Genomic DNA, 23,740 nt, shown 5'->3' on the forward strand with positions numbered 1-23,740 from the left:
CATTGGCCATGCTAAATCCTCCCTCAGTGTACCCGAACAGGCGCCGGAGTGTGGCAACTAGGGGATTTTCACAGTAACTTCATTGCAGTGTTAATGTAAGTCTTACTTGTGACACTAATAAATAAACTTTAAAAACAAGTCTACAGAAAATGCTGCAAATAATCAGGTGTGGAGATCTTAGTACCTTCTCTGACACTGACCTTAAGCTAACAACAGTGGTAGGGCTTCTCATGTTGCCATAATGACAGTCTCTCTTAGCTTGAAGATGGGCTGCCCCCTGGGTGCTTGGTCAAGGGGGTGGACTGTCCCTTTAAATCCCACTGACAAGCCGCTGCCGTCACGTGATGTGACGCTGGCCGGTGCCATGACGTCACCCCGAGCATGCGGCAGCCGTCATCAGCGCCGCTGGGACAAGATGGCGCCGAATTTCAAGGACATAAACGGCCGCGGCATCATCTTGGAGCCAAGCTATCACTCCCCGCTGTGCCGCGAGTTCACGATCATCTCCCCGAAGCTGTCGCTCCGCTCGGTGCTGGTCTACACCGCCGCCGTTTGGCTGCTCGCTTACGCCATCTTTACCGTCACTCAGGTGAGGGGGAGAGAAGAGACCCGCGTTCGCTGCTGATTGGCTGGGCTCAACACAGGGACGTGGAGCCTGATTGGTCCTCGGGCCTGTCAGTCATTACCTGGTGGACCCGCCCCTTTTAATGGGCGGGGCTTACACTGCGCCTGCGTATTGGCTGGAGGAATCTCAGCAAGTGGGCACCTGAGGGCAAAATCTCAAGTTTCTCAACACAGAAAGGAGGGCACAGCGCAGTGATGGGCAGCCTGGGCTGGTGAATGTGTCGCATGAGTGGCCCTCCTTCATCTCAGTGAGCCCCAAGATTGAAATCAGGCTTCATAGAGTCATTGAATCCTACAGTGCAGAAGAAGACCATTCTGCCCATCGAGTCTGTACCGACCACAATCCCATCCAGGCCCTATCCCCATAACCCCATGCATTCACATTAGCTACCCCCCTTTCCCCCCGACACCAAGGGGCAATTTAGCATGGCCAATACATTTTTGGATGTGGGAGGAAACCGGAGCACCCGTTGGAAACCCACGCAGACACGGAGAGAACATGCAGACTCCGCACAGACAGTGACCCAAATCAGGAATCATACCCAGGTCCCTGGCGGTGTGAGGCACTGTGCTACCAAATAAACCTGTTGGACTTGAACCTGGTGTTGTTAAAACTCTTGCTGTGAGGCAGCAGTGCTAACCACTGTGTCACCGTGTTCACTAACCCCATGAATAAGATTAAATATATTTAATACACGCTGAATATTTCACAACGAGTTACAGAAAATGCAGAATCATTTATATATTAATAGAACTGTCATCAATTTTAAATGGTAAAAACAAAAAGAAATATTGACACTTTAGATGCAGAGGGAGCGCACGGTTCTCACAGTCAATGTTGTGAGCAATCAGCACGCACCTCACTTCACCCGCCCTTGCTTTACGTGTGAATCACTTCAGTCATGTTGGTAAGAAAAAAATATGATGCGGACAGAAATCAGTGGAATGTATCGACACTGCGTGGGCAATGGTCAACAAAATGTCTTGTGGGCCACACTCAGAACTCAGATGCATAGCATGTGGCCCCTGGGCCGCAGGTTGCCCAACGCTAACATAGAGACAGACAGCATGGCTGAGGTAACCATGGATGTACTTTGCATCTGTTCTTATCAAGGAAGAAGATGCTGCCAAAGTCATAGTGAAAGGAGAGGTAATTGAGATATTGGGTAGACCAAACAATGATCAAGAGGCAATATCAGATAGGCTGGCTATACTTGGACAAATCAACAGGAATTATCCATCAATGTTGAGGGGTGGAGGTGGGGACATTGCGGAGGCAATGACCGCAATCTTCCAATCTCAAATACAGCGGCGGTGCCACAGAATTGGAGAATTGTTAATGTTATATCCTTTTTAAAGCAGAGTCATAAGATCATAGATTAGTAGCAGGAGTAAGCCTTTTGTCTCATGGAATCCCTACAGTGCAGAAGGAGGCCATTCGGCCCATTGAGTTGCAACGACCACGATCCCACCCAGACCCTATTCCTGTAACCCCACATATTTACCCTGCTAATCCCCCTGACACTAGAGTCAATTTAGCATTGCCAATCAACCTAACCCGCACATCTTTGGACTGTGGGAGGAAACCGGAGCACCCGGAGGAAACCCACGCAGACGCGGGGAGAATGTGCAAACTCCACACAGACAGTGACCCGAGGCCGGAATTGATCCGGGTCCCTGGCGCTGTGAGGCAGCAGTGCTTGCCACCGTGCTGCCTCATCAAACCTATTCCTTCATTCAGTAAGATCACGGCTAATCTGATTGTGGCCTTAACACCACTCTCTTGCCTGTTCCTATAAACTTCAATTCAGCCCATCGGGTCTGCACTGACTCTCTGAAAGAGCACTTTACCCAAGCCATTCCCGCTGAGAATGACAGGACCAGAAGAAAATGCCACCCAACGTTCTAGTTCTGTGACCTTTCGTCAGAACTGGGAAATGGTCTGATGAGTATTTCCACGTGCTCTGTTTTCCTTATTGGAGCAGAGCTGAAGTTTGCTTTATGGACAGGTGGCAGAAACTGATCTGACATTTGATATTGGGATTGGTTTCTTGCAGAACACTTCAGTGCTCTCAGCTTCCATCATCGTGACTCTCCTGGGAATGATCCTGCACCTCCATTTATTTAAAATTGATCAGGAGTCAGTGCTGATTATAGGTTCGATTGGAGTCCAGATGAACACTTTGTATGCCTCGGGCAGAGAGAATGTGAGGTTCATCGAGATGAAAAAGGTGAAAGATATCGTGATCAACGAAGCCATCTACATGGTAAGTGAGGCAAAGAGTATTGATTCCTTAATTTACCAATACTCTCAACTACAGAGAAACTCCAACTACAGCATCTAAAAATGGTGGGACAGCCCAGAACCAGGGGTCACAGTCTAAGGATATGGGATAAACCAGAGAGTGGTGAGCCTGTGGAATTCGCTACCAGAAAAAGTAGTTGAGGAAAAGATTTTAGTTTCCCACCTGCAAATGCTTCCCTCCCTGTTCAGCTATTCCGAGTTCCAGGCTGCAGGCTCCGGCAGTAACATTATTGGATTTCTGTGCATGCACAGGCGGGAATTGGCAGCCAGCTTGCACGGATATATTACCTTGGCAGGAGACATGGCAGAATTTCCTAATTTTTTGACTAAGTCTCAACTCGGGCAGGAAAGGAAGTGCGGAGCTCGCTGGCTCCACTGCTGGCTTTTCCCACCATGTTTTTGACACTTGGTCAAAAGGTCCCACGACGTGACACCCTGCCAGCAACATCAGCTTTTAAGAGATGGGGAGGCCCTTTGAAAACAGCACCCCAATGTAAACAGAATGGAAATAAGAAAAAAGGATGCCCCTACAGACAGGGGATACCCCCTTCCCTCCCTGGCACTGTGCCCAGGCACTACCAGGGTCCTGCCCAGGCATGATCCTCTCCCCCAGACCATAATAAGACCATAAGAAATAGGACCAGCAGTAGACCATTCAGCCCCTCAAGCCTGCTCCAATATGCAATAGGATCATGGCTGATCCAACATTCCTCATGTCCACTTTCCTGCTCTTTCCATTTAACCCTTGATTCCCTTACTGATCACAAATCTATCTATCTCAGCCTTAAATATACACAAGGACTCTGCCCCACAGCTCTCTGTGGCAAGGAGTTCCAAAGACTCACAACCCTCTGAGAGAAGAAATTCATCCTCATCTTGGTCTTAAATTGGTGCGCCTTTATTCTGAGACTGTGTCATCTGATCCTAGACTCTCCCATGAGGGGAAACATCCTCTCGGCATTTACCCTGTCAAACATCTTGAGGATCCTCTATGTTTCACTGATATCACCCCTCATTCTTCTAAATTCCAATGAGTAGAATCCCAACCTTTTTAATCTTTCCTCACAAGACAATCCCTCCATACTGGGAATCATCCTAGTGAACCTTCTTTCAACTGCCTCCAATGAAATAATATCTTTCCTGAAACAAAGGGACCAAAACTATTCACAGTGCTCTCGACGTGGTCTCACAAGTTCGTTGTACAGCTGCAACAAGACTTCCCTACTCATAAACTCCAACTCCTTTGAAATCAGGGCCAACATTCCATTAGCCTTCCTGATTACCTGCTGCACCTCTGTGTTGGCTTTCTGTGTGTTTTGTGTACAAGTACCCCCAATACTCTTTGTATTGCAGCTTTTTGCAGGTTTTCTCCATTTAAATAATACTCATTCTTTTGTTCTCTCTTCTAAAATGAACAGCTTCACATTTTCCCACAATATACCCCATTTGCCAACTCTTTTGCCTACTTACTTGACCAATCAATATCACTTTGTAAACTGGCAGTGTTCCTCTCGTAACTTGCTTTTCCACCTATTTTTGTGTCATCTGCAAATTTGGTTACAGTACATTCTCTTCCTTCTGGAGGCTGTACTTACCTGTGTGTCCCTGGCATGTTCCAAAGAAGAAAGAAAAGTACAGGAACAAGCCTTTCGGCCGTCCAAGCCTGCGCCAATCATGTCTGCCTAAACTAAAACCGTATGCACTGACAGAATCCGTATCCTTCCATTCCCATCCTATTCATGTATTCAGCTAGTTGCCCCTTAAATTATAATTCCTACATTCCATTGGACCTTCCAAAATGCATTCGCTTACACTTGTCTGGATTAAACTCCATCTGCCATTTCTGCGCCCAAGTCTCCAATATCTTGCTGTATCCTCTGACAATCCTCTTCACTATCTGCAACTCCACCAATTTTTGTGTCGTCTGTGAACTTACTAATCCTACATTTTCTTCCAAATCATTTATATATACCATGAACGACGAAGGTCCCAGAACTGATCCCTGTGGAACACCGCTAGTCACAGCCTTCCATTCAGAAAAGCACCCCTCTTCCCTTCGCCAGGTCCCCGTTTGTCAAAAGCTGTTGCAAACCCCGCTAATGTGGGAGGGATAATGGAGTGGGGAAGCCTGTTAATAATATTAACATGAGGTGTCTGTGCCCTGTTTGAGAACAGAGACCACTCCATCTGACGAAGGAGCATTGCTCCGAAAGCTTATGGTATTTGCTACCAAATAAACCTGTTGGACTTTAACCTGGTGTTGTGAGACTTCTTACTATAATATTAACATACATGGTAATGGGGGTTCTCAATCTTTCATGGCAGGAACCCCATCACGTAATTGGGGGAGTGGGGGGGGGGGAGGGAGGGAGGGGGGGGGGGGGGGAGGGAGGGAGGGAGGGGGGGGGGGGGGAGGGAGGGAGGGGGGGGGGGGAGGGAGGGAGGGGGTGGGGAGGGGGTGGGGAGGGAGGGGGGGGAGGGGGGGGGAAGGAGGGGGGGGGAGGGGGGGGGGGAGGGAGGGGGGGAGGGGGGGAGGGGAGGGGGGGGAGGGGGGGGGGGGGAGGGGAGGGGGGGGAGGGGGGGGGGGAGGGGGGGGGGCGGGGCGGGGGGGGGGGGGGCGGTGGGGGGGGGGGGGCGGGGGGCGGGGGGGGGGGGGGGGGGGGGGGGGGGGGGGGGGGGGGGGGGGGGGGTGGGGGGGGGGGGCGGGGGGGGGGGGCGGGGGGGGGGGGGTGGGGGGGGGGGGGGGGGGGGGGGGGGGGGGGGGGGGGGGGGGGGGGGGGGGGGGGGGGGGGGGGGGGGGGGGGGGGGGGGGGCGGGGGGGGGGGGGGCCAGGGACAATTGGAACAGGAAATCCCAATAGCATAAAAGACATTTGGGCATTTCCGTTGGATTTTCTGCCTCTGCCACCGTTCCCGCCCGCTGAAAACGGGAGCGGAAAATCCACCGCAGTGTTTCTGTTTTAATTTCAGATCATCAGCATCGACAGTATTTTGCCTCTAAATCTACAGGGATTTAAATTGATGCAAATGCCTTTGAATTGCCATTTTTAAATTGCGACATGAAAGAATATGAAAAGTAAATAAATATTAAAATAAAATATATCGTTTAAAGCTGTTGAAAGATGTATATTTTTTTAAGGATGTACATTTTTTTACATGATTAAGTGAATATATGATTCTTCATTGAAAAAGATTGGGGGTGGAGTGAGTAGTTGGAAGAGAGGCCCCTGGAAGCTGGAGCTAGAGGTGAGAGGAGGTGACAGATGGGACAGGGGAGGGGGGTAGTCTGGAAAAGAACGCCTTGTCAGAGTGTCAAAACCGAAACAGAACAGTGTAGGAGGTGAAAACAGATTTTTAACACATTATTCGGAATTAGGAGCAGAAGTCGGCAAATTCAACGCTTCGAGCTGCTCCGCCATTCAATCAGTTCGTGGCTGATCTCTCCCTGGTCTCAAATCCACCTCCCCACCTGTTCCCCAAACCCCTCTTTCCCGTTTTTAATTAGAAATATATCTATCTCCTTCTTGAAACCATTTAATGATCCACCGCGCTATGGGGCAGCGAGTTCCACAAATTCACCACCCTCCGCGAGTAGTTCCTCCTCATCTCAGTTTTAAATCTACTGCCTCTCAACCTATACCTGTGACCTCTTGTTCTAGATTGCCCCATGAGAGGAAACATTTGGTCTACATTTACTTTATCAATCACTTTTAAAATTTTATATACTTCGGCCAGATCCCCACTCACCCTTCTAAACTCCAGCGAGTACAAACCCAAACTGTTTAAAGCTTTAAAAAAGTCAAACGGGCAAAAGGGAAAGATCTGCAGAGAGTACAATGGTGGGTGATTTGAAAAGGAAAAATGTGAAAACTGCAGAGAGGAAGATTTACTGGGCTGGGGGTGGGATGAAAACAAAAGGATAAATACTGGAAAAGGAGAAACTAGCCAGGCTATGGGAAAGGGATAGCTCTTTGCAAAAGCTGACACATGTATGGTGGGCCAAGTTTCCTCATTCTGTGCTTTATCATCCTAAAATACAGCAGCTGCTGGAAACACTCTGTGGAGGGAAATGTTTCATCAGAATTGATAGTGAACGATCATTCTGACCTTGCCGCTCCCGGAAGGGAGATTAGAAATCTGGCAGCATCCTCACGGAGGCATAGTCTTTAATTTTATAGCGTATCTTCACAGACATACTTTTCCCCCTTTTGAGGATTAGTGGGGAAGTGGCGGAAGGATTCCTGAGCTGCTTATCAGCCCGTTGAACACTTCTTCCGTGGCCAACAATTCCTGGCATTGGACTTGAACCTGGAGCTTCTGGTCCAGAGGTAGGGATGCTACCACTGTGCCACAAGACCTCCTACAGCAAGGCCTTGGTCTAAATATGGTAGAAAGAATGGAACTCCAGAGTGGTGACAGCCCCAGATACCAGGTGGGATTCAACCAAGTGTGGCACTAAGGAATCCTGATGAAATTGGTGTAGCAGGGAGTTGCATAGGTGGTTGGAGTGATACCTAGGACAAAGGAAGATGGTTGATGAAATTTTGTTTGGTAATGTTCCTGTAAAGCATCCTGGGAAAAGTACTTTGGGTTTTTTTATTTCATTAAAGCTACTATATAAATTAAAAGTTACAGTTGTTGTTGGAGGCCAATTATCTTAGCCCCAGACATCACTGCAGGAGTTCCTCACAACAGTGTCAGAGGCCCCACTACCTTCAGCAGGTTTGTCAGTGACCTTCCCTCCATTATATGGTCAGAAGTGGGTGTGTTTGCTGATGATTGTATTGTGTTCAGTTCCATTCTTCATTCCTCAGACACTGAAGCACTCTATGCCCGTAAGCAGCAAGACCTGAACAACACTTTCTATGTGGCAAGTAACAATTTGTGCCATGCATGGACATCTCTAACAAGTATTGCGATCTGGGTGGAGACCAGTAACTTTTTTAAAAAGTAGACAAAGTTCAAAATGGCAGTAGTTTACTAAATGAATGAAGTTCCCAAAAGAGAAAACGCTGGAAAATCTCAGCAGGTCTGGCAGCATCTGTCAGGAGAGAAAAGAGCTGAGGTTTCGAGTCCAGATGACCCTCTGTCAAATTAAGTAACAAAATTGCATGATTTAGAACAATAGTTATCTTTTACTATACAAGAGTTAGCAAAACAAACAAGAAGCACCATCTATCCAATAGTCTAACATCTAGAATGAACATTAGTTAAACATGAAATAACAGGCAAATACAACCAAAAATTGCACATTAAATGGTAGATACAATTAAGATAGTTCTTCTAAATTGGCTCAGCAATCCCCTCAGATTTTAGTGATAACACCCCGCCATAAACTCCTCCAAACATGAAGAATTGCAGCTTTGATCCTCTAGGAGCTGTCTGATTCCCAGCTCAGTAAGAAGTCTCAACACCAGGTTAAAGTCCAACAGGTTTATTTGGCAGCACTAGCTTTCAGAGTCTCCGAAAGCTAGAGATTCCGAAAGTTAGTGCTGCCAAATAAACCTGTTGGACTTTAACCTGGTGTTGTGAGACTTCTTATTGTGTTCACCCCAGTCCAACGCCGGCATCTCCACATCATGATTCCCAGCTAACAGGAGCACACACCTAACCTGAGTTCCACGGGCACAGACTTTACCATAAATGGTACACGTCTGCAGAGCCAGCTCAACTGGTCTGAATGGTGTAGATCCACCAATTTTATCTTCCAGTAACAGAGCCTGCTGCAGCCTCAGCCTCTGTACATGGACTCTACCTTCTATAGTTTGCTGGCTCTGCACCATTAGACCAACTGCTACTGCCCAGCGTGGATAGCTCTGTGTTCTTCTATATCTTTCATCTAGGTTCAATTTTCCAGAAGTTTTAGTTTGCTTTTGTTTCTTTTGAAACTTGGAAAGTCCGTTTCATTTCTATGTTTATCTATTCTGTTCCCTTTTTGCCCTTTTCGGTTGAGATAGGGTCTACTCAAAAATTACAAGTTAAATTTAAAGACACGGATTCCCTTACACAAGAGAATGGCTAACCATATCTCCCCGACATTCAGTGCTATTACCATTGGCAATTTCCCTTACCACTGGGGGTTACCATTGAGCAGAAACTCAACTGGAGCAGCTAAATAAATGCCATGGTTACCAGAGCAGGTATTCAGTGTCACATACGTGACTAACCTTCCAATTCTCCAAGCTTCCCCGTTACCTATGAGACATAGTTCATGTTATACTAAAATGCTCTTCACTTGTCTGGATGGATGCAGTTGGAACAACTGTGGGAATACCTTCACCAGACAGACTGTAACAGTTCCAGAGGATGTTTGTGTTTGAGAGAGGCTGGGAGAAAATTTGTGCAAAGCCAGGAAGCCTATTGTATAAGATCTTTTGTTTCTTCTTCCTTGCAGCAGAAAGTTATCTACTACCTGTGTATACTCTTGATAGACCCCGGGAACCCCAGAGGAGTGTCAGAGGTGGTACCAGTGTTCCAGGTAAAACACAGTAAGATCAAAAGGTTGTGAGTGAGTGTGACTGATGTATCCCTCTCTGTTTCCTTGCTCTCCTCCCTTCTCACCCCCCCCCCCATCCCACCCACTGCAATCCTGTAGCACCAACATCCATCATACTGGCCTTGTAATAAATTCAGGCGAAACTCCTCTGAGTTGATTTGTCTGTGAAGTTTTTAAACTTTATTTATTAGTGCCACAAATTGCTCCCACGGTCCAAAGATATGCAGGTTAGGTTGATTGATTGTTCTAAATCAACCCTCGTGTCAGGGGTAAATATGAGAAGTTACAGGAATAGGGCCTGGGTGGGATTGTGGTCAGTGCTCTCGATGGGCTGAATGGCCTCCTTTTGCACTGTAGGGATTCTATGGAAATAGGCTTACATTAACACTGCAAAGAAGGTACTGTGAAAATCCCCGAGTCACCACACTCTGGCGCCTGTTCGGGTACACTGAGGGAGAATTTAGCATGGTCAATCCACCTAACCAGCCCGTCTTTCAGACTGTGGGAAGAAACTGGAGCACCCGGAGAAAACCCGCGCAGATATGGGCAGAACGTGCAATCTCCGCACAGACAGTGACCTGAGCTGGGAATCGAACCCGGGTCCCTGGCGCTGTGAGGCAGCAGTGCTAACCACTGTGCCGTGAGGTATTTCCCCAACCCTCCTCCCTCTTGCTGGGCTACAGATCCACGAGGTACTGACATCTATCTCTCCCATGCCTTACCCAAGTGCTGAATCGTTGTAAGCCCACAATGTGAGCATTGGTGGCTGCTGAGCTGTGAAGGGGGTTGCAACCGGGTGTGGCTGTACCTCTGTCCATTGGGAGGGGGGCGCGGTTGCTGGTTTACCAAACAAAAATGGGGAACCGTGGTGGGATTCCTCCTCCACCGTCCTGTCCCTAAAACTGCACACAGCTCTAGCTGTGATCACACAGCACTGTCCAATTGGACACTATTCACTGGTGAACTTTGCAGATGAATGTTGGTGGACTGTTCAATCAAAGAGGAAATAACTTGTATTTTTATAAATGATCTTCATGATTTCAGCCCCCCCACCTCCATTATTCTTTAAATAGTGCTGTAGGATGTTTTATATTTACCTGCGAGGGAAAACAGTGCCTCGGTTTAATGTCACAGCTAAAACAAAGGACCTCCTGCAGTACAACATTCCCCAATTAACTGCACTGGAGTGTCAGCATAGATTTTGTGCTCAGAGCTCTGGCACAGGGCATGAACCCTCAACCTTCTAACTCAGAAGCGTGAAACATCATAGCTGAGCCCCATCCTGTTCTCACTCAGCCTGGCTGAGATACACTCAGCACAGCACAAGGGTCAGACCACGGATCTTGGGGATTGTGGCGCTCAGCACCACTCCAGGCAGTGTGTTCGAGGTGCTGATGTTACATTTCCAGTACTTTCCAACATTACTGAGGAAGACCATTGTGATTTTCTCATACAGCTCGAGTATCCTTTATCTGCAAATCTGAAAATTGAACCCTCCCAGAAACCTGAAGCTTATTGATCTTTAGCGTGGAAGTCCAGTTGTTCGTCTGCACTGTTTCCCTTGCGGTGTTTTTGGTGAACATGTTTTTTAAAAAAAACTTATTACAGGTATCCTGTATTTATTATTCAATCATACATCTGACTTTCTAGCCATTTCATTTACTTTAGGCTCGAGCTAGCCTAAGCTTAGGCGATTCATAGAAACATAGAAAAACTACCGCACAAACAGGCCCTTCGGCCCACAAGTTCTGCCGAACACATCCCTACCTTCTAGGCCTACCTATAACCCTCCATCCTATTAAGTTCCATGTATTCATCCAGGAGTCTCTTAAAAGACCCTATTGAGTTCGCCTCCACCACCACTGACGGCAGCCGATTCCACTCGCCCACCACCCTCTGTGTGAAAAACTTACCCCTAACATCTCCCCTGTACCTACCCCCTAGCACCTTAAACCTGTGTCCTCTCGTAGCAGCCATTTCCACCCTGGAAAAAAGCCTCTGAGAGTCCACTCGATCTATGCCTCTCAACATCTTATACACCTCTATTAGGTCTCCTCTCATCCTTCATCTCTCCAAGGAGAAAAGACCGAGCTCCCTCAGCCTATCCTCATAAGGCATGCCACTCAATCCAGGCAACATCCTTGTAAATCTCCTCTGCACCCTTTCAATCTTTTCCACACCCTTCCTATAGTGAGGCGACCAGAACTGAGCACAGTACTCCAAGTGGGGTCTGACGAGGGTCTTATATAACTGCATCATAATCATAATGTCCCTACAGTGCAAAAGGAGGCCATTCAGCTCATCGAGTCTGCACCAACTCTCTGACAGAGCATCTTACCCAGGCCCTATCCCTGTAACCCTACGTATTTACCCCGCTAATCCCCCTAACCACATCTTTGGACACTAAAGGGCAATTTGGCATGGCTAATCCACCTGACCTAAATGGATCAAGGAATATGGGGGTATTGGGGGGAGGGGGAGATCAGGATATTGAATTTGATGATCAACTATGATCATAATGAATGGCAGAGCTGGCCTGAAGGGCCGAATGGCCTCCTCATTCTTCTTGTGTCGATGTTAACCTGCACATCTTTGCTCAGTATTGTAGTGAAATTCTATACGTGGTATCTGAAAACCAAAAGTACCTGAATTTGAACTGCAATTGGCCATGAGGGTTTTGGATAAAGTCTACTTGACCTGTATATGTGGGAAATGAGGGCTCGCATGAATAATTAGGGGAGGGAACCAAAGAAGAATTTCATCCTGAAAGCGCATGTGGGAAAGGGGGCAGGTTAAATAGGGGAAAAGGGAGCAATTGATCAGGTTTGCAAATATTTGAGGCTGGCATATTTGCTGATGCACTTCTCTCTCTCTCTCGGAGAGCTGTGGCCAATGGAATATGATGACCGACAGTCTAAATTCTGAGCACCACATCTGTACACAAATATCAAAATTGTAAAAGACTAGTTTTGACAGGGAAGGATTTGATCATTGTGTAAGGACGCGATTGGCTGATGTGCCAGCAAAGTTGAAACCACATCTAATGAGGAGAAAATGGTTCACTCGAGTTCCAAAAAGCCAGTGCGATTCCCTCTTGTTGAATAAGTGCAGCTAATTGTCATCACAGGGGGCTTGGGGGGGAAGAGGAAGGAAATCACTTCATTTTTAACATCACCCAACTTTCTATTTCAAGAGTGCCAAACCACGTCTGGACTGTTTGTCCCAGGTGTACAGAAGCTGCCAGGAAATCCTGCAACGGACGCAGGCGGAACAGTGAACAGTCAAGGAATGGTCTTGTGTTTCAGGTAATTGTCAAGTCTTCTCCTGTACAGCTGTCAGTTGACACTGGGTCAGGCTGCAGCAAAACGATAGCTTGAGATCTTTTTCCTCACTCACCAAACGCCCATCAATTTTCAAATCTAAGCTGCATCAATCTGAACAGCTGTGAGGGTCTTCAGGAACTCTTGGCGAAGGGCCACTGCTTCGGGCTTGGATTTCTGCCAATTCTCTCTCTGCTCCCCTGATGGCTTTTTGAATAAAAATACTGACAAATCATAAAATTGCAGAAATTTATAGTACAGAGGAAACCATTTGTTTCTTTTTGTCTTTGACAGCTGAGAGAGAGCGATCCAGCTTAATCCCAGGTTTCAGCTCTTGGCCTGTAGCCTGCGCAGATCCAAATTCTGTGCGATGAGGATTGAGTTCTATTTGCCACTTTTTTGCCCATCTCACCAGTCCAGTGATACCCTCCTGCTGTCTACAGCTTTTCTCACTGCCATCTACAGGGTAAATCTTTGTATTACCTTCGATCTTTCAGGCAGTGAGTTCCAGATCCTCGTCATTCATTGAGTGAAAAAAAATTCTCAACTCCACTCTAATCCTCCAACCAGTTTCTTTAAATCTGTGCCCCAGATTATTGATCTTTCTCTGAGGAAAATGGTTCCTACCTAACCACTCTACCTAGACTCCTGAAAAAATTATTAGATCTCAATTAAATCTCCCCTCATAACTAATGTTTTTCGTTTCTGACTACATCCTCATAAATCTCCTCCGTACCTTCTCCAATGTGACCACATCATTCTTGGACTTTTCCCAGTACTCTAGCTATAGCCAAATTAGTATTCCATACAGCTCTTGTGTAACCTCCCTGCTTTTATATTCTGTGCCTCGGTTAAGAATATATCCCTTGCGCCTTCTTAACCATCTTATCTACCTATCTTGTCACCTTCAGGGATCTGTGGGCATGTGGTCCAAGGTCCCTCTGATCCCCTACACTTAAAGGTGAAAGGAGCAGGCAGCACGGTGGCACAGTGGGTTAGCACTGCTGCCTCACAGCCCCAGGGACCTGGGTTCGATTCCCAGCTTGGGTCACTCTCTGTGCAGAGTCTGCACGTTCTCCCCGTGTCTGCATGCGTTTCCTCCGGGTGCCCCGGTATCCTCCCACAGTCCAAAAGACATGCTGGTTAGGTGCATTGGCCATGCTAAATTCTCCTCAGCGTGCCTGAACAGGCGCCGGAGTGTGGCGACAAGGAGATTTTCACAGTAACTTCATTGCAGTGTTAATGTAAGCCTACTTGTGACACTAATAAATAAACTTTTAAAACTTTAAGCAGGTATGGTCTGATATGGCGTACCGGTAAGAAATTGGCTGAAGCATTTGGTTTTTACTCCTTGTCAGGTGGAAGATGGCAAGTTGTGCTCCAGCGCAGGATTCCTACAGATGTGACGTGTTAATGTTGCTGTTTGCTGCTGCAGCCTTGTAGAAGAACTCGCAACCCAAGACTGATTAAAGACCTCTCGACCCTTCACACCTCATCATTCACACACTCATTTTACAGCTAGTCCCTGGCTACATACCTTCAGAATCTTTCACTCAGATACTTTAGGGGCTGATTATGATACACTGAATCAAATGAAGTCGATTTTTGGCTGCACCTCTTGTTCCTGAAGCAAACACTGGACATTGGGCAGAATGGAAAATCAGGCTTGGAAGATGAAACACCCATCACCATTCCATCCAATTTTAAGATCATTTAAATTAATGAACAGAGAATCAGATTGACTTTGATTTTTCTGGGGCTATTTCCCCAGCTGAGTTTCCTCCCTGCAGTAATTCCCACCTATGTGATACAGACAAAAATCTAGCCAAGATATTTCCACCGAATGCTCCTTTGTACCATGAAATAATTGCAGCTCAAGGATTAACATACCTGCGTGAAATTCTTCTGCTTGCTGACACAGGGAGACAATCCTCATGTATTCAAAGGGTTAAAAATATTGGTCATAGTAACGACAGAAGAATACTAATTCCCTTCCTTTGAGATCCTGCTCTCCACGTCTTTTCCAGAGGCTACAACTCTTTTCCTTTGATTAGCTAATGCGCACATTGAAATATTGGAGAGAAGAAGACTTCCCAAGTCTTTACATCCTCCGTCCACCTGATGAAGAGATGATGAGACTCACCCGATGAAGGGGCAACGCTCCGAAAGCTCGTGCTACCAAATAAACCTGTTGGACTTTAACCTGGTGTTGTGAGACTACTTACTGTGCCCACCCCAGTCCAACGCTGGCAACTCCGTATCAAGAGTAAAAGTGATGTTTCAATCATTGTTCATAATTTCTTCTCATCATGCACAGGGATCCATGAAGTTCAGTGTGTAGGAGTGGAGGTGGGAAGAGGGAGTGGTTGCAATACGACCGTTTCGGTATTAAATTTAAGTTAATTTCACCTCTGTCTACACGTCTCAGTATTCTACCATTAATTGTGTATTCCCTTGTCTTGTTTGTCCTCCACTTCTCCAGACTGAATTCCGTTTGCCACCCTTCTGCCCATCTAACCAGTCCATTGATTTCTTCCTACAGTCTACAGCTTTCTTTCACATTGTCAGCCACAGGGTATCACCTCCAATCTTCTTAATTGTGCTCCCTACGTTTAAGTCTAAGTCAGTGATATATATACCACAAAAAAGCAAGGTCCTGGGACAAGGCCTGGCACCTCCAGAGTCTTCCAGCCCAAGAACAGCCGTTCACCATTACCCTTCCTGCCACTTAGCCAGTTTTAGATCTTGCCACTTTTTCATGGACCCTGCAGGCTTTTAATTATCTATAAACAGTCTGCCATGTTGGAACTTGTTAAAAGCCTTGCTAAAATTCACCTCGCCTACATCGGATACGCCACCATCATCGAACCCTCCTTATTACCTCCTCAGAAAAATTCTATCAAGTTATTCAGACATGATCTTTCCTTAACAAAACCGTGCTGACCGTCCTTGATTAATCTGTACCTTTCCACATGATGATTTATACTGCCCTTCAGAACAGCACGGTGGCACAGTGGTTAGCAGTGCCAGGACCTGGGTTCAATTCCAGCCTCGGGTCACTGTCACTCCAAAAGTGTGGAGTTTGCACATTCTCCCCGTAACTGCATGGGTTTCCTCCGGGTACTCTGGTTTCCTCCCAAAATCCAAAGATGTGCGGGTTAGATTGATTGGCCATGCTAAATTGCCCCTTAGCATCAGGGGTATTAGCAGGGTAAATACGTGGATAGGGCCTGCGTGGGATTGTTGTCGGTGTAGACTCGATGGTCCGAATGACCTCCTACGCTATAGGGATTCTATTTTATGGATCCTATTTATTCCAATAACTTGCTCAACACCGAGGCTAAGCTGACTGGCGGGCAATTACTTTTCCTTTTTTAAGTAACATAGAAAAACTACAGCACAGTACAAGCCCTTCAGCCCACAAAGTTGTGCCGAACATGTCCCTACCTTAGTGATTACTAGGCTTACCTATAACCCTCTATCTTACTAAGTTCCATGTACTTATCTAAAAGTCTCTTAATAGTAACGGTGCACCATCAGCAGTCCCCAGGAGGCCTGCAGCCAGAGATTGAAAAATGATGGTTCGAGCCTCTGCGATTTCCTCCCTTGCTTCTCTAACCGGCCCGGCAATTAATCTACTTTTAATGATCCCCTCTTTTCTGAAGCCAGGCGCAAAGTATTCATTGAGAACCATGTCTAATTCAGCTGCCTCACACACAGGTTAACTTTCTGGTCTCTTTTTAGGCCCTATTCTTTCCTGAGCTTTCTTGCTGCTCTTTATGTATGTGTGAAACCAAGGCACACAAACCAGAATCAGTCTGCTGGTAAGTTAGCTGATTTTAGCCAAGGCAGTGTAATGCTAAAGGGCCAGAGAGGGGGAAAAAAAATTCACAAATTCCTCCTCTGGATTAGTATTTGGTGGAATTTTCACTTGAATAAATGTCAAGTGAGGATAAGATTGGGCTGCACCATGCTGCCTTTTGAAGTCAAGTGACAACAACAATTTATATTTATACAGCACCCTTGACAGAATAAAAGATCCCAAGGCACCAACAACAGAAATTGGACACCAAGCCACATGTGTGATATCAGGGCAAGGTGACCAACAAATTTCATTCGAGTGTTCGGTTTTAAAGCGCATCTTAAAGGAGGAAAGGAAAGTTAGATAAGTTTAAAGTTTATTTATTAATGCCACAAGTAAGCTTACATTAACACTGCAATGAAGTTACTATGAAAATCCCCTCGTCGCCACACTCCGGCGCCTGTTCGAGTACACTGAGGGAGAATTTAGCATGGCCAATACACCTAATGAGCGCATCTTTCGGACTGTGGGAGGAAAGCGGAACACCCGGAGGAAACCCACGCAGACACGGGGTGAACGCGCAAACTCCACACAGACAGTGACCCGGGGCCGGAATTGAACCCGGGCCCCTGGCGCTGTGAGGCAGCAGTGCTAACCCTTGGTGACCAACCCGTAGTGTCAAGGCTTATTTGTGAAGGATTGGAGAATTTGGAGGAAATACCTGAGGGCTGCTGGTGCTCACTGAACTGACTTGCAGGAAGAGGTGGGGGAGAAAAAAGACTGGCCAATAAAACCTGTACTTGTGTGACACGGATTTCAGGGCTCAGTACAAAATTGAAAGGTTAAATGCTATTGCAGAGAGCCTGCTCTGTCAGGGATTGATGTGGAATTTACTCTTTCAGATGGAGCCTGGATCGATTGCCCAAGCTGCAGAAATTTGTCATCAAAGAACACATTTTAAAAATAGTTATCTAAAACTAAGCAATCAAAGGACTTTTCTGCAACTTAACTGTGGCAGCAAGGCTTTGAAGAAGAGGGAACTTCCAACTGCTCTCATAAATTCAAGGAGATAGTCCCACCACATAGCAAACATCACTTCACCACCAATTACTGTCACCGCTCATTTGAAACGACATCTTTGTCCTTGAGGCACTTCATCAAGAAAGACTTTGGAGTGGTCGCAACATGGGCAACATACTTAAATGTTAAGCTTTAATTGTAGAAGAGTTAAATGAGCAGCACACTGAAAGTTTTTTTGTCACAGTGGCAGTAATAAAGACTTGCCTTCGTATAGCGCTTTTCACAATCATGGCACATGACAAAACACTATACAGCTAATGAGGTGCTGGGAGGTGAGTCGCCTCAGATCCTTTTAAAAGTACTTGGATGAGCACTTGGCAATTCATAATATTCGAGGCTACGAGGGGCTAAGTGCTGGTAAATGGGATTAGGTGAGGGGGTGAATTTTCCCGTTCCGCCCTCCACAGGAATCGTAGCAGGTGAAAGATGGACCATGAAAAGGTCCATTGACCTCAGGTGGGATTTTCTGGTTTTGGGGCGAATGTAGCCAGAAAGTCCCGCCCCATGGTGCAGACTCGATGGGCCGAAGGGCCTCTTCTGCCCTGTACGATTCTAAGTGCAGTTACTATTGTAATTTAGGAAATGCGGCAGCCAGTCAGCTTGCAGCAATGTGATAGTGACTTGATCATCTGTTTTAGCGATCTTGGTTAAGGGATAAATGTTGGCCAGGACACCAGGGAGATCTCCCAGGCTCGTATTTGAAATAGGATCATGGGATCATCTATGTTCTGCTGAGAGGGGTCTTGGTTTAATGTCTCAACCAAAGGCTGCACTGCAGTGGAGTGCCGACCTGCAATTAGTGACTGAGTCTCGAGTGGAATTCAATGCTTAGTAATGGAGTGTTATTACCAAACTGATATCCAACGCTGATAATCAGCAACAGGGATTTCTTTCTGGAGACCTGCACCTAATGCCTCATTCAGTGTCCAGTATTGTATTGGACTACTTGCTCAGTCCCACAGTTATTTCTAAGTAGGGTAATGGAAGGGACCAATGTAGGCTGCTGTAAGTTGACCAGTGAGTGAACATTGAAAGATTTACTAACTCCAGCTGGTGCTGCTGAACCATGTGGTGATTGAGACCAAGAAACATCCAGGGTGTACTGAGAGATCACGGTCTCGAAGTTAGTGTGTAGCGTTTGTGCTGATGTGGGGCTCTGCAAAATAATCCTCTCTAGCGATTTTGAAAGCGTAAAAACACAAAGTGACTGCAGAACTTCAGTGTGCATAAACAAGCAACCAGACGCTCAATTTGTTCCGGCATTTCATCCAGCTCGCTAAAGCCAGTCTGTTCCTGATGTCTAGACAGCAGTAATCCTCAGTTTTATTTTTGAAGTGAAATAGAGAAGCTGGAAATTCTCAATTGGTTCTCGTTTATTCTAAAACCCAAAACACCTGCTTTCCGATGTGAAATGTTGGAATCTGGGTACAAATGGATGTCAGGATAGCAGGGAGTCACAATGTGGGTGATGAGAAGGTTGCCATTTGGCAGGGTGTCTATTGGCAGAATGGCAATATGGGTGAATGGGGCAAGGATAGTAAAGTGAGCAGCAGGGCTTACGCTACAGATGGGTGAGGAGTTATGAGTGACAAAGGATGAATAATTGGTTAGTAGATCACAAAGATGTTGGGGAACAGAGGGTTTAGTGAGAGGGAAGAACTGAAGGAAATCAGTATTAGTAGAGAAATGGTGTGGAGGAAATCAATGGGATTGAGGGTTGTAAAATCCCCAGGGCCTGATAATCTACACCCCATAGTTCAGGAAGTGGCTCTAGAAATAGTGGATGTGTTGGTGGTCATCTTCCAAGGTTCTATAGACTCTGAAAAAGTTCCTACAGATTGGAGGTTAGCTAATTTAATCCCACTATTTAAAAAAGGAGGTAGAGAGAAAATAGGGAATTATAGAGCAGTCAGCCTGACGTTGATAAGGGAGAAAATTCTAGAGTCCATTATCAAGGATTTTATAGCAGAGAACTCGGAAAATAGTGGCAGAACCGGACAGAGTCAGCATGGATTTCCAAAAGGGAAATCATGCTTGAAAATTACTGGAATTCTTCAAGGAAATGAGCAGAGTTGATGAAGGGGAGCCAATGGATGTGGTTTATTTGGACTTTCAGAAGACTTTTGACAAAGTCCCACATAAGAGATTAGCATGTAAGATTAAAATGCGTGGGATTGGGATAGTATATTGAGATAGAAAACTGATTGGCAGACAGGAAACAAAGAGTAGGAATAAACAAATCTTTTTCCAAATGCCAGTGTCTAGTGGGGTACCGCAGGGATCAGTGCTAGGACCCCGGCTATTCACATTATATATTAATGATTTAGATGAGGGAACCGAATGCAATATCTCCAAGTTTGCAGATGACTCAAAGCTGGATGGGAGGGTGAGCTGTGAGGATAACGCAAAGATCCTTCAGTGTGATTTTGACAAGTTTAAGTTTATTTATTAATGTCACAAGTCGGATTACATTAATATGGCAATGAAGTTACTGTGAAAATCCCCTACACTCCAGCGCCTGTTCGGGTACACTGAAGGAGAATTTAGCATGGCCAATGCACCTAACCTGCACGCCTTTCGGACTGTGGGAGGAAACCGGAGCACCCGAAGGAAACCCACGCAGATACGAGGAGAACATACAAACTCTGCACAGACCCAAGCAAGGAATCAAACTCAGGACCTTAGTGCTGTGAGGCAGCTATGCTAACCATTGTGCTACCGTGCCACCCCAACAAGTTAAGCGAATGGGCAAATGTATGGCAGATGCAGTATAGTGTAGATAAATGTGAGATTATCAACTTGGTAGCAGAAACAGGAAGGCAGATTATTATCTGAATGGCTATAAATTGCGAGAGGAATGTGCAACGAGACCTGGATGTCCGACACCAGTTCATAGAAATCATAGAAATCATAGAAACCCTACAGTGCAGAAGAAGGCCATTCGGCCCATCGAGTCTGCACCGACCACAATCCCTACCCCCACATATTTACCCTCTAATCCCTCTAACCTATGCATCCCAGGACTCTAAGGGACAATTTTTAACCTGGCCAATCAACCTAATCCGCACATCTTTGGACTGTGGGAGGAAACCGGAGCACCCGGAGGAAACCCACGCAGACACGAGGAGAATGTGCAAACTCCACACAGACAGTGACCCGAGCCGGGAATCGAACCCGGGACCCTGGAGCTGTGAAGCAGCAGTGCTAACCACTGTGCTACCGTGCCGCCCAAGTTGCTGAAGGTAAGCATGCAGGTGCAGCAGGCAGTAAAGGAGGCAAATGATATGTTGGTCTTCATAGCGAAGGATTCGAGTACAGGCGCAGGAATGTCTTGCTGCAATTATACAAGGCCTTGGTGAGGCCACACCTAGAATATTGTGTGCAATTTTAGACTCCTTATCTGAGGAAGGATGTTCTTGCTCGTGAGGGAGTGCAGCAAAGGTTTTCCAGACTGATTCCTGGAATGGTGGGACTGACTTATGAGGAGAAATTGAGTTGGTTAGGATTTTATTCGCTGGAGTTCAGATGAATGAGGGGGAATCTCATAGAAACCTACAAATTTCTAACTGGACGAGATAGGGTAGATGCAGGAAGGACGTTCCTGATGGTAGGGGTGGCCAGAACCAGGGGTCACAGTCCAAGGATAAGGGGTAAACCTTTTAGGACAGAAATGAGAAATTCTTTCACCCAGAGAGCGGTAAGCCTATGGAATTCATGACCACAGAAAGCGGTTGAGGCCAAAGCATTGTATGTTTTCAAGAAGGAGTTAGATAAAGCTCTTGAGGCAAAAGGGATCAAATGATATGGAGGAAGGCGGAATTAGGCTATTGAGTTGAATGATCAGCCATGATCATAATGAATGACGGAGCAGACTCAAAGGGCCAAATGGCCTACTCCTACTCCTATCTTCTATGTTTCTATGGACAAAGATGGGTCAGTATTTGGCTGTTAATGTAAAGGTGGTGGGTACATAATACAGGAGTGGTGAGAGGATCTGTGTGGGGTGGATCGTGTAATCATGCCATTGAGGTTGGCCTATTGGAATATGAACTCCCTGATTAAGGAGTCAATTGATGGGCCATTGAGGGAGTGTTTTCCTTGTATTTAACTGAGTGTTAGTTTCTCTGGCATTCCTGAACGTAGACTGCTGACTGATAGCTGTCTGTGTACTGCCATTGGAATTATAAATAAAGGGATTTTGGTGAAGGGACTTCTGCCTCTGAAGACCTATTACAGATCGTTTCCATCTGTGAGCTGCCCTCAAAGGGAGCTACACGCTGCAAGTGCTGAAATCCTCTGGTTGTTACCACTTTCGCTCAGTGCTTCCCAGTGGGAATGATAAAAGTGGCTGCTTTATGTGATTAGTTGCTGTTACGATCTGTAATAGGTATTACTGTTAGAGTGGGTGCTTGAAATGCAACAGCGTCAATTCAAAGTGACGAGTTAACTACAAACCTCAAAATCATAATGGGGTTCAAGCCAGAGGTCAGGTGAGAGTGTCTTCCCTTCTCATCAAGGCAGCATTTGTCCAAGAGTGGCTTCAAGGAGCCCGAGTAAACTAAAGTTAATGGAAATTGGGGGGAGACTGATTGGAGTCATATCTAGCACAAAGGAAGATGGCTGAGGTTGTTGTGGGCCAATCATCTCACTCCCAGGCATTGCTGCAGAGTTTCCTTAGGGCAGTGTCCTTGGCCCAGCCATTTTCAGCTGCTTCATTAGTGACCTTCCCTCCATCTCAAGGGATGATTGCAGTGTTCAGTTCTACTTACAATTACTCAAATAACAAAGCATGCAACAGTACCAGGAAACATTCAGTCTTGGCCAATAATCAGCATGTAACATTCTTGCCACAAAAGTGTCAGGCACAATAATAATTTCCAATCAGAGAGAAAGACCTGTTTGACATTCAGTGGTATTATCATTACTGAATCTCCCCACCATCAACAAATGTAACTGCACCAATCACATAAATACTGTACCTATAATAGGACCAAGTTTGTGTGTTCTATGGGAAGTGACTCACTGACTCCCAGTAGCTATTCCACCAACACTTGAAACAGCTTGACACCATCCAGGACTCAGCAGCCCACTCACCAAGACTTCAGCAGCATCTCCCAAATCCATGACCATTATCATCTCGAAGAGCAAGGGAAGCAGGTGCTTGGGAATACCCTGAGTTCCATTTCAAGTCACACACCATCTTGCCATACAACTTTATCGCTGTTCCTTCATTGTGGCTGGATCAAAATCGCATGGTGGCACAGTGGGCGGCGCAGTGGCATAGTGGTTAGCACTGCTGCCTCACAGCGCCAGAGACCCAGGTTCGATTCCCAGCTTGGGTCACTGTTTGCACGTTCTTCCCGTGTCTGCGCTGGTTTCCTCTGGATACCTTAGCTTCCTCCCACAGTCCGAAAGAGGTGCTGGTTAGGTGCGTTGGCTATGCTAAAGTCTCCCTCAGTGTACCCGAACAGGCGCCGGAGTGTGGCGATTCGGAGATTTTCACTGTAACTTCATTGCAATGTTAATGTAAGCCTACTTGTGACACTAATAAAAATAAATAAAATTCTGGAACTCCCTCCTTAACAGCAATGAGTATACCCACAGTATGTGAACTGCAGCTTTTCACAGAAGTTAAGCCTTGTTCAATGAGGAGCAATTGGATTTTTAATGCTGTACTTAAGCCATAGTGAATGCTGAATAACCTCTCTGGCCCTGAAAGACTAATTTTCTATTTGTGGAATGTCAAACATCTCCATTATGATAAAATTCCATAGATTTTTCTTTTTTTTTGAAGTTTATGATATTTCTAATTCTATATTAAACCTGTATGTATGTTTCAATTTTTATTTCGTTATTGGAAGAACAATTAAAAAGTGAAGGGTGAACAAAGTTCTAGAACGTGGCTCACCATCACCTTTCCGAGGCAGTTGGGGATGGGTAATAAATGCTGGCCCTGCCAATGAAACGACAGCATAAAAAAAGTCAACATTACCAGCGTAATTAAGGACCCCACGCACCCCGGACATTCTCTCTTCCTCCTTCGACTTTCGGGAAAAAGATACAAAAGTCTGAGCTTATGTACCAACCGACTCAAGAACAGCTTCTTCCCTGCTG

The 23,740-nt window shown here is 46.1% G+C and overlaps 1 protein-coding gene across 4 annotated transcripts; it reads left to right on the top strand.

The window, feature by feature from the left end:
• The first annotated feature begins 269 nt into the window (after positions 1-269).
• pigh (phosphatidylinositol glycan anchor biosynthesis, class H) lies at positions 270-23,739 on the top strand. 4 transcript variants are annotated; one of them, XM_078233498.1, is made up of 5 exons: positions 270-589; positions 2,682-2,891; positions 9,326-9,406; positions 12,618-12,729; positions 14,103-15,158. In XM_078233498.1, exons 1-4 carry the CDS (start codon positions 365-367, stop codon positions 12,699-12,701), a joined length of 600 nt encoding a protein of 199 aa, XP_078089624.1. In that variant the 5' UTR covers positions 270-364; the 3' UTR covers positions 12,702-12,729; positions 14,103-15,158. The 4 variants fall into 4 exon arrangements, with proteins under 4 accessions (XP_078089624.1, XP_078089623.1, XP_078089622.1 ...); XM_078233497.1 differs by lacking the exon at positions 14,103-15,158 and adding an exon at positions 23,488-23,739 and having other exon boundaries at positions 278-589; positions 9,323-9,406; XM_078233496.1 differs by lacking the exon at positions 14,103-15,158 and adding an exon at positions 17,449-17,843 and having other exon boundaries at positions 279-589; positions 9,323-9,406.
• Position 23,740: the final 1 nt, after the last annotated feature.

Source organism: Mustelus asterias, chromosome 18 (genome assembly GCF_964213995.1).
Source record: "Mustelus asterias chromosome 18, sMusAst1.hap1.1, whole genome shotgun sequence".
Classification (NCBI taxonomy): Eukaryota; Metazoa; Chordata; class Chondrichthyes; order Carcharhiniformes; family Triakidae; genus Mustelus; species Mustelus asterias.